General features: G+C 39.4%; 1 protein-coding gene across 1 annotated transcript in view; it reads right to left on the reverse strand.

Moving 5' to 3' along the window:
• Positions 1–11,915, reverse strand: part of M1AP (meiosis 1 associated protein) — a 51,490-nt gene that overhangs the window by 29,988 nt on the left and 9,587 nt on the right. The window contains exons 2-3 of the mRNA XM_004691367.2: positions 9,247–9,432; positions 6,504–6,678 (exon numbers count right to left, since the gene is read on the reverse strand). Of these exons, the coding sequence (XP_004691424.1) occupies positions 6,504–6,678; positions 9,247–9,432 (361 nt within the window). The remainder of the gene's footprint in view (positions 1–6,503; positions 6,679–9,246; positions 9,433–11,915) is intronic.

Genomic DNA, 11,915 nt, shown 5'->3' on the forward strand with positions numbered 1-11,915 from the left:
GTCTGTCTGCCTGTTCTGTACCCCACTCTGTCTCTGGTGAAGCCCCTCACCGCCCCTGAGCCTCTGGCCTGTACCCCAGTTCTGTATGCACAAATAAATAAATCTTTAAAAAAAAAAATCTGTAGGTGATAAACACAACACTGGTTCTAATTTAGTCTTAATGCCATAGGGAAATTATTTAACGCAGTTATCAAAGACAAATTCAATGAACACTACATTTTCTAAGACAATGAAAAGGTAAAAAAAATCAATAGGATGAGTCTGACAGTGCACTGAAGTTCCAAGCATAAGAGGTTCTTTATTTCTTTTTTAAACTTTTAGGAAGCAATGAATCTTTATCTTCTGTTTGGGTTGTTAACATTTGGTGTTTCCGGAGAACACATATGGGTAAAATACCTTTCTAAAAGAGCTGGACATCGATCCCTGACAAAATCTAGGAGGAAATATTAAACAGATGGTTTGCAAGCACTTAGAAAGGGAACCTGATATCCTTGTGTACAAGGTTGAGCAATGCAAGCTGGCTGACAGCATCATTAGGTTGATTTGTAACCCGTTCAAAGGCTGACATACCCAGGGGGTGCAAAGTGCTGTCAACCTGGACAGATGCCCTTTGGATGCCAAAGAGCACTGGTCACAGTGCCATTTTAGCTTGGCATATTTATTACTTAGCCATTCTTTAGAAAGCCATTAAAATTTTTAATTATATGTAACTGAACACAGGCAACATAGATGTAAGCTATGAGGCATAACAACAAATGACCATTCCTGAGTCCTTTATTAACTTAAGAGGTAGAACATCACAAATATATCTGTATGTTTTTCCCTGATTTTTTAAAGATTTATTTATTTATGCGTAGAAGAACTGGGGTACAGGCCAGAGCTGTGAGGGGGGGAGGGAGTAAAAGGATCACCAGAAACAGAGTGGGGAGCAGAACTAGCAGATCAACCAAAACACATTGTTGAGGGGAGTGGCAGGCCAGAGTAGGCGAGACTGGAGAGGTCTGCTGCGCAAATATGGGTCTGGGATCTCCCTGGTGTGGGATCGAACTCATGCTGCAGGGGCTTCTGCGGCCAGCTTCACAGTGCTACACTTTAACCCCGTGCTCCAACAGGGAGGCTGTCCCTGATTTTTTCAAGGAAAAACCTTGACATGCTGAATTTTGTTTTTTATCATTGTTGTCTTAAGTGTAGTTTTATTATTGTAAAAACACTTTTTACTTTCATTTTGTATGATTTTATTAAGAGGTATCACATTGTATAATCTTGGTTCTCTACTTTCCCCCTAATATTGAGAAGATTTAACTACATTGTTGTAAGTAGCTGTGATTCATTCATTTTCCTAACTATGTTCCACTTTGCACTATGCCTCATAATAATTATTCATGTCTTATTTAGTGAATATTTGAGTAGTTTTTAATTTTTTGTTTTTTTGAGTAATGTTAATATTTACATTCTTGTATATCTTCCAGGTGCACATTTATAAACATTTTTTTCTGGAGACATTCTCCTAGTAATGGAATTGCTGGATTACAAGGTATTGTGAATGTTACTTTAAAACACAATGACAATTGTATACCAATTCACATTCTTTCTATCAGTATGTAAGAGTTTCCATTATGCTGCTATTATGAACATTATAGTGAGACTTCCTAAATTTTTGCATTGTAATGGGCATAAAAAGGTATATTATTGTTCTATTAATGAGGGTGAGATTTTTTCCTTAAGTTTATTTGCCACATGATTTTCTCTTCTGTGAAATGGCTGTTCAGAACTTTTGGTCATTTCAAAATTGGATTTTAAAGAAATGAATTTCAGACATTTATTCTGTGTACCAACTCTATTGATCATGTGAATTGAAAATATAGTTTTGATTTATTATTTTTTCATGGTATCGTTTCATGATCAGAAATTCTTAATATTAAATAACTCATACAGCTCAATCTTTTATAGTTAGTAAATTGTATGTCTCATTTAAGAAATTTTCCTCCTTTCCCCTACCTCTGGTCAGAAAAATTTCCCCTATGTTCTTTTATAAAACACTTTTGGGGACATATATTTGACATATAAATTTAAGGTGTATGACATTATTAATTTGACACATTTGTATATTGTAATTCTATTGCTATTGTAGCAATAATTAGCACCTTTATTATATTAGTCATATTATTCTTTCTTTCTTGTAGTTGGATTAATTATGTTTTATTCTCTGTGTAAGTTTAATGATTGTTGCCTATATTGTTGCCTATATTCACTATCTTGTCCATTGTTTCGATAGGGCTTATTTGCTGCTCACTACAAGTTTGTATGCTCAAACAACAGCTGTCCTGACTCTAACCCCCATGTTTTCTGTTCTTTGTTTAATAGTAGCCATCTTGGGCCCTCCCTGGTGGTGCAGTGGGTTAAAGCATAGCACTAAGAAGCTAAAGCCACTTCAGCATGAGTTCGATCCCTGCCCTGAAGGTGATCCACATGGCTTGGCAGACCTCTCCTGACCCGCCCGCTGCTCCCCTCGTAGTGTACTTCATCAGTTGGCCTGTTCTGCTCCCTACTCTGTCTCTGGTGAATCTTCTCACTGTGTTTACACCTCTGGCCTGTACCCCAGTTCTGTATGCATAAATAAATAAATTAAAAAAAAAATAGTAGCCATCCTAATGGGTATAAGTGATATCTCAATGTAGTTTTAATTTGCATTTTCAGTGTGATGTTGGTGTTGAGCATTTTTTCAGGTACTTAATAGACATCTGTATAACTTTTTTTGAGAAATATTTATTCCAGTCCTTTGCCCCTTTTTCAACTGGGTTATTTGCTTTTTAGTTGTTGGCTTTTAAAATTTCTCGATACAGGCCCTCCCTGGTGGCGCAGCGGGTTAAAGCACTGCACTGAGAAGCTAAAGCCAATTCTGCATGAGTTTGATTCCTGCCTGCCCTGGAGGAGACCACATGGCGTGGCAGACCTCTCCTGACCCGCCCGCTGCTCCCCTCAGCAGTGTACTTCGTCGATCTGCCTGTTCTGCTCCCCACTCTGTCTCTGGTGAAGCCTCTCACCGCCCCTACACCTATGGCCTGTACCCCAGTTCTGTATGCATAAATAAATAAATCTTTTTTAAAAATCTGAGAAATATTAACAACATACAAAATCTTTCAAGAATAGCTAACATTTAAAATGGGCATTTATTTTGTAGTAGGTAATTAACATATAAATCTCATTTAATCCCCCAAACTATTGCATGGGAATTAACAGCTAAGGCTTAGATAGACTAAATACCATGTCTAAAGTCATATAGCTAATAGGTGACAGAGCTGAGATTTAGACTTAGGCTAATTAGTTCTGGGGCACTTATCCTTCTGAGAATAGGAGAGCCTCATGTTGCTCATCTCTCTGATAAGGATACTAAGATGAAGTAAAACTTTAACAGGATAAAGGAAATCAAAGGTAAAGGCAAACTGGGAAGATTTCAAGTTGTGAACATATATACACTTAATCTACGAATGGAATTACAAGCAATTTATCAGATGATACATTATTTATAAGCAAATAAGAAGTTACTGGAAGAATCATCAGTAAGTGACAGAGGAAGAACGCAGTTTTCCTGCATTTAAAAGCTCTTCTATACAGCTCTAGTCACTAACAACTCTAAATAAAGGCATTAGGAGGCCTCGGGGTACTCTGATCTCTGTGCCATTAGAGAGAGAAAAAGTTCTTTCTGGAGATGTTCGCTGAAGGGAGAAATGGACACAGTCCATTCCTGATCTATCTGGAGTAGTCAATGAGAAAGAAAAAGAGCTTCTGTATTTCAGTTTCATTTTGAGAACTCACCCAGAAGGATTCTGACTGGTGGCCTATGAGTGCTTCACTGGCTCATGGGCCATTCTGTGATTAGGAAGGTGGAGGTGTTGCCAGAGAAAGGAAATGTAGGGCAAGTTGGGCAGACTAAGAATAGCGTCCACAGTATCACTGTCATCAATTCATTCACAAATAACCTACTAATAACCTAGGCTATGCTACACACTGGGACACAGAATTGACTAAGACAAATTTCTATTCCCAAGGTACTTATAGTTTAATGCAGAGAGAAAAGATATCAAATCATTCCCAATTTAGTGAAGCAATAGTGAACAATTTTGCATGGCATATAAAAAGGGTCAAATTGTGTGGTGCAGACCACAGTGACATGGCTATTCTAAGTAGAAAATCAATACAGTAGTCACAAATGAGTCAGAGGAGGATTTGGCTGGAAGAAGATAGGGGAAGGAATTCAGAGGAAAGAAGGTGGAATTCAGAGGAAAAGACTACTGTGAGGAGTGATGGAGATAGAAAGGACAGTCATGAGAAAACTGATTTGAAAAAAGCAGAGGGTGTACCTTAGTGAGAGCTCATCACCACACAGCTTAGACTGATTATCTTCCCTCTCCGACCAGAACAACTGCAGTGGCCTCATGCTGCTGGCAGGATCCACATATTGGTCAGAATTTGGCCAAAAGAATACCAAACCTCTGGCCCTCCTTGGGTTTGGTGGTGCCATGGGTTAAAGCACAGACTGCAAGCTGGCCATAGCTGCTTCAGTACAAGTTCGATCCCTGCCCCAGAGGTGACTTACATGGCGTGACAGACCTCTCCTGACCTGCCCGCTGCTCCCCTCAGCAGTGCACTTGTCAATCTGCCTATTCTGCTCCCCACTCTGTCTCTGGTGAATCCTCTCACCGCCCCTGAACCTCTGGCCTGTACCCCAGTTCTGTATGCATAAATAAATAAATCTTAAAAAAAAAAGGAATAACAAACATCTGACCTAATTAGGGAGCTAGGGGGAGTGTGGTTATTCACATGGGATCAGGAAGAGATCAACAGTATCTGTCAGTGGGTACCTCCTCAATGGCACAACCTTAGCAGAGGCCGGTAAGTGGCAAAACACTGTTGAAGAACGAACCACAATTTGAGTGCTGGATAAATTGAAAACTCTCAAACGCATAATTTAGGAATCTCTATTTAATTTCCTAACTGAAATTGATTCACAAGTTTCCATTACCTTTGAATGAAATCCCAACATCTTAGAATGGGGTTAGGGTTTGTATTGCCCTTCTAGATCTAATCCTTGTCTACCTCACTCCAGGCTCTGTCTGATAGGCTTCATTCTTAGGAACTATGAGTGGCTCTTCAGAAGTTGATTGTGTCTTGCTTTCTCATGCTTCTGGGTTGGTTTTTTAATTAATTAATTTTTTTTAGTGTTCCTTCCTCTTTGTCTGATTGACTAAATCCTACCTGTCCTTTTCGACTCAGTTGAATATTTTTTCTTCTAGGAAGTGTTGGATTATTGGTGCTTGATGTGATTACAGGTGCTTTGTATATGAATTATAGACAAGGACCTGGGCATCAGTGGTCTGTGGGTAGGGGAGTACACACTGGGGATACGTGGGTTGGATATGTGGCAACTGAGACCCACTGCAGGGAGCATGCAGGAGGAAGGATATGTGTGAGTTGAGATTCTAATCCCCTGGCACATGTTCCATTGTCTCATCAAATTTTACTTATAAAACATAAATTAAAAAATTAAATTACTCATAATTTCAAGATAACAAACAAATAGGGCCAAATATAGTGCCCAGTGTGACTCCACTGCTCAGAAACCCATTGAGCCAGCTCTGTATATACAGCTGTATATACAGCTCTGTATATACACAGCTTTAGTCACTATAGAAAAATGCAGTAAGGCCCTCCCTGGTTGCACAATGGGTTAGGATGCAGCATTGTGAAGCTGGCCACAGCAGCTTCAGTGAGTTCTATCCCTGCCCCGGAGGTGAACTGCATGGCGCGGCAGACCTCTCCTGACTCCTGGCTGCTCCCCTTAGCAATGTACTTTGTGGATCTGCCTGTTCTGCTCCCCACTCTGTCTCTGGTGAAGCCTCTCACTGCCCCTACACCTCTGGCCTGTACCCCGTTTCTGTATGCACAAATAAATAAATCTTTTTTTAAAAAGTGTTAGAATCAACATTTAAGGAAAAAAAAGAAAAATGCAATAAACCAAATTATTCATTAATAAATCACTACACAAATAAACAATGGTATATATACACAGCAAAAAATCATGAAGACAATAAAAAAATCAGACAAGTCAATAGACCCTGGCATAAACAGCTGTCAAACCCATAAAGTTATAGAGTATTTTGTATATTATGATCCCATAAATATATTAAACACTTACTTGTATATATGTATGTTATAAAGAAACATTGGGGGATGGACACTAATCTCTAATTAGAAAAGGAAGGAGACTTTATTTTTTATGCCTATAATGTTCCAGGTTTCACACTAACATATATTGTTTCTGAAATGAAAAATAATAAACAATTCAACACCTAGAGCTACTGGTCTGAACCACATAATAAAATCTGTTTATCTTCACCTATCATTTAAGAACATAAAGACCATGGAAAATAATCTTCATGATCTATAAAAGACTACTCAATAAAGTTCTGATCATTTCTCCCACCTTTTCTTTTAACTCTTACCATCATTGCTGGGCTCTTCAACAGGGGATGCTGAGTCCGCACATTCTAGTCTGCACACTCCTGTTCTGATCTCAACCACCTGCAGCCTCCTGACCCTTACTAGGTCTATATCTTTTAACCCTTCCTCCAGTTGTTTGACTACCTCTTTTCCAGGATGGGAAGTCAGAACAGTAATCTGTAAATAAATCCAAAAATCAATGTATCGACATTCTCTTATGCACGAAGAAAGGAACAAAAGCAGAATAAAAGCAGCAGAAGCCTATGTTAGTGGCTATAGTCTTTAAGGGAAAATAAGAGAATTGAAGTGTAACTAAGGAATCATATTTCATTACACAGACTGGTGGGAGAAAACATGGGATCCTCCAAGCAGGCTGAACCCTAGAAAGTGACCAGTGAGAAGCCATCCTGTATTTTATTTTTCAAACAGGCCCCTCTCTGGTGGCTTAAGGGGTTAAAGTGCAGCACTATGAAGCTGTCCACAGCCACTGCAGCAGAAGTTCTATTCAGGGCCAGGGAGGTGACCCACATGGCGTAGCAGACCTCTCCTGACCCACCTGCTGCTCCCCCCAGCAGTATATTTCAGTAAATCTGCCTTTTCTGTTCCCCACTCTGTCTCTGGTGAATCCATTCACTTCCCCCACGTCTGGCCTGTACCCCAGTTCTTGTATGCATACATAAATAAATCTTAAAAAAAAAAAAGATTGCTCGAAACACTCGCAATATCTCTTTTGTTGAAAATGCTTTGATATTATGAGGAAACAAAGGAAATAGGATCCTTAATCCCACTCATTAAATATGTACGAAGTATTAGAGAGCTTTTACTTGGCTTTCTCACAGTAATGCTTCCATGTAGATATATCTTTTGTTCAATCTCGATCCTGTTGAGCTGTTTCTTTTGCTCTTTTGACTCTAAATGAACTCATCCTTGACCAATATAGTTGGCCTGCAGGAATTTAAGTATTTGAGTATAATTTGCACATTTTATTCTACTTGAATGAATATATTATTATCAGTTTTGTCTTGAATCTGGAACTATGGAAAGCAAATAGTAAATATATGTAATTTTTTTGTACCTAAACATTTTTGATTGATGAAGAGGGCTACAGATGAAAACATGATTATTATTTTAAAGATTTATTTATTTATGCATACAGAACTGGGATATAGGCCTGAGGCACAGGGACAGTGAGAGGATTCAACAGACACAGGATGGGGAGTAGAACAGGCAGACTGACGAAGTACACTGCTGAGGGCAGCAGCAGGTGAGACAGGAGAGGTCTCCTGTGCCATATGGATCACCTTTGGAGCCAGGGATCGAACTTGCAGTAAAGGGCTGCAGCTTGCTTGCAGTGCTGTGCTTTAACCCACTGCACCACCAGGGAGGGCCCAAAAACATGATTATATTTTAACTCACCTGTTTAATGCCTTTGGTTATGAGACTGCAAACATTTTAATTCACGTTCACTCATACATTCAATATTTCCATTCATGATGTGTGTGTATTTTATATCCAAAAGTGTTGGTTTATTATAAAAAAAAGAGGATAGGAGAAGAAGACAATTGTACAGACACAAGCAGCAGGAAATGCTGTTCCTGCTGTTTTGCAAAAGGAAAGGGCTTCTAAAAGAAATGCCTGCATTATCAGAGGTGGGCAGGGAAGCTGTGTGACTTAGATTTTTAAGATTGCCTTAGCGTGGCACCAGAAATTCAGCACTTTTTTTTTTAATATATATATATATATATTTTTTAAGATTTATTTATTTATTCATACAGAACTGGGGTACAGGCCAGAGGCACAGGGACAGTGAGAGGATTCAACAGACACAGAATGGGGAGCAGAACAGGCAGACTGACGAAGTACACTGCTGAGGGAAGCAGCAGGCGGGCCAGGAGAGGTCTGGCTCGCCATGTGGTCTCCTCCGGGGCAGGCGGCAGGCGGGAATCGAACTCATGCGGAAGTGGGCCTCAGATTCTCAGTGCTGCGCTTTAACCCGCTGCGCCACCAGGGAGGGCCAATTCAGCACTTTTTACATTTGCTAATCCCAAGCAAATGTACTGAATTTGTTGCTAAGCTTTAATTAGGAACAACTGTAAATTACTTTTATTTATTTATTTATTTTTAAGATTTATCTATTTATTTGTACAGAACTGGGGTACAGGCCAGAGCTGCGGAGGGTGAGAGGCTTCACCAGAGACAGAGTGGGGAACAGAACAGGCAGATCAAGGAAGTACACTGCTGAGGGGAGCAGCGGGCGGGTCAGGAGAGGTCTGCCACGCCACGTGGTCACCTCCGGGGCAGGCGGGATTCGAACTCATGCGGAAGTGGCTTTAGCTTCTCAGTGCTGTGCTTTAACCCGCTGCGCCACCAGGGAGGGCCACAATTGTAAATTATTAATATAATAACACACACCCATCTAAGAAGTTTAAAGTTTGCCTTATAGGTTCCAAAAACCCAGAGGCAGATAGTATATTCAGATTTTATTTTGATTTCAGTTTTTCTTTATAATTCACTTTGGTTCATATTTTTGGAGCTCCCCTTGGTGGTTAGCTCTGTATTAAGAATTGCACAGCCTATACAAGGAAAAGGGAATATGTCTCTTGCCTGGAGGGAACTAAAAATGTAGTCTTGAAAATTACCGTCATTATATATAAAACAGGACACCATATGGATGATAAATAATGAAGCAGCTACATGGACTGAAGTGAGAGTGTGGCTCAGAGTCCTAAGACCAGCATCGCTTACCTCCAGGGAGGCGCAGGTCAGAGCTGTACCTGTGATCACATGTCTGCTGTACTGTTTGAACTGCTGGAGCCCATCCTCCACCGCCTGCTGCAGAGAAGTTCTCTGTGGTCTGAAACAACCTTCCCTCTGCAACATGCGAAGTTCTGAGATGCAGGCCTGCAACCTGGTAAAGTTTCCTTTCACTTGCTGCAAAGAAAAATGAATAAAAGGTACATTTGATTATACTTTGATTTGTTTCAGATTAATTGACAGTTGAATTTCATGATCAATCACTCCTCAGGAGTACCTTCCTTTTCTGAAAAATCTGTTTATCTGAGCAACATGTAATGAATATCCACTGTGTTTGGGCATTCCCCTAAGGCAGAGGAGGAAAAATTGTAGCCAAATAACTTTGATTATGTGGAGTTACCGGAAACATGAAAGGAAGTAATTTAAATCATTTTCTCACCCACCGGAAGGTCCAGTTGTGACTGTTTAGTTTTAGTTGGAGGTAGCCTACCAATTGGAGATCTAGCACCATCATTCTTAATATAATCTTCATTTCCCAGTCAGGTTAGGTGCTGGGACCGTCTATGTTCAAAGGTGATGTCTTCTCCACTTTGAGGATTTTAAGGGAAGGGTATGTGTGATTATTTTAGAAGCGATAAGGTCCAACCTAATTTGCTCCTCAGAATCTATTCAGTAAAGAACAGATGCGTGGCTTCGTCTATAGTCAATCAAGAAGCCAACATATAAACCTTTTGGTTATCCTCACCTTTCTTTCCAAAAACTTGTGCTCAGGAATTGATCTAGTAGAATCTTTACTAGGTCCCTGCTACCTCTCTTTTATCGTATATACATTTTTAGGTAAAGGGGGAATGAAAATTTGTAACATTATTTAAAGGAATTCTAAGCATTCAAAGTGGGTGGGGGAATGTAGGGAAAAATTATATTTTCGGATGAGAAAACCTTCCTAACTAACCAAAGAGCAAACCTGAACAATTTTTGCAAAATGCACATAATTCATGAGCAGGGCCTACAATACTGCTAAAGTACAAAGACTGCTTAAGTCAGTCCCTGCCCCTTCATGACTGCTTACTTTGTGTACATGCTGCTGCCCAAATCTCTGGGGGAAAAAAAAAACAAGAAATAGGACATAATTCTTATATGAAGAAAATTTGAAATTCAATAAGAAAGAGAAGAAACCCATTCAAGACAGACATGAGAATATATCACAGGTGTAGACTAGTAGCATGAAAAAGTACATGAGTACTTTTTCTCATATACCTCCTAGTAGAATACAAAGGACAAAATACTCCTTTATACATTTTTTTTAAGATTTATTTATTTATTCATATAGAACTGGGGTATAGGCCAGAGATGTGGAGGGTGAGAGGATTCACTAGGGACAGAGTGGGGAGCAGAACAGGCAGATCGACGAGGTACACTGCTGAGGGGAGCAGTGGGCGGGTCAGGGGAGGTCTGCCACGCCATGTGGATCTCCTTCGGGGTATGCAGGGATCAAACTCACGCAGAGGTGGCTTAAGCTTCTTAGTACAGTGCTTTAATCTGCTGCGCCACCAGGGAGGGCCCCTTTATACATTTTTAAGTTGACATCTAGATCTTGAGAGACAATGTGTAAATAGTTGCTAGGAATGTAACTTCCAGCATATTCTATTTATTTATTTATTTTAAAAAAGATGTATTTATTTATGCATATAAAAACTGGGGTACACCAGAGGTGTAGGGGATGAGAGCATCCACCAGAGACTGAATGGGAAGCAGAACAGGCAGATTGACTGAAATATGCTGCTGAGGGGAGCTGTGGGCGGGGCCAGGAGAGGTCTACTGGGCCATGTGGGTCACCTCCCTGGCTGAGAATGGGGCTCATGGTGCAGTGCCTACAGATAGATTCATGGTGCTGTGCTTTAACCCTCCAGGGTTCCTCCAGGGAGGGCCCCTTCGAGCATATTTTAAATAAAAACTGTAACATCACTCTTTAAAATAGAAACCAATAGACTGTAAATACCATAGCAATTTGCTATTATTATTCAGTTTCAAAAGTACATGACCAAATTCTTTTTTCTTTTTAACAAATGTAAATTACATTGTTCCTTTTTCTCTTTTTCTCCTTGAACTCATACTTCCATTTTAATTTTCCAGATTTTTGGTCATAATGCAAGAGAGTTTTTTGGCTGGCAACATTTTATTGATCATCCTTTCATACTTCTCTTCATCAAAAATATTGCAATATTTTTTATTTGTTACAGCCATAGGTGTCATCTAGATTGCATTATTATTAGAATTATTATCAAATATATCTGAGCAAAACAAGTATATTAACAATTTTGATAAATAATTATTGGCATTAAGCATAAACTACAATTAGAAATGCATGTTATAATGACATGGACATACTGTTCTGTCTTCAATTAGTTCAGGTATGTGAGTAAATAAAAAAGTTATTTAATATTCAAATAACATAACATTTAATCAATTTTATTCCTATTGTTTTAATAGTGAGAGGCCTTGTTCTCATAAATATAAAATGGGATGTCAATGAAAGTATCAATTTCCTTTAAGTTACACACCAAAAATCATGTAGAGATCTACCAATAAAAATTGATTTTAGGCCCTCCCTGGTGGCACAGCGGGTTAAAGCACAGCACTGAGAATCTAAAGCCGCTTCC

This window comes from Condylura cristata, unplaced genomic scaffold, assembly GCF_000260355.1.
Source record: "Condylura cristata isolate star-nosed mole 26May11 unplaced genomic scaffold, ConCri1.0 scaffold00031, whole genome shotgun sequence".
NCBI lineage: Eukaryota > Metazoa > Chordata > Mammalia > Eulipotyphla > Talpidae > Condylura > Condylura cristata.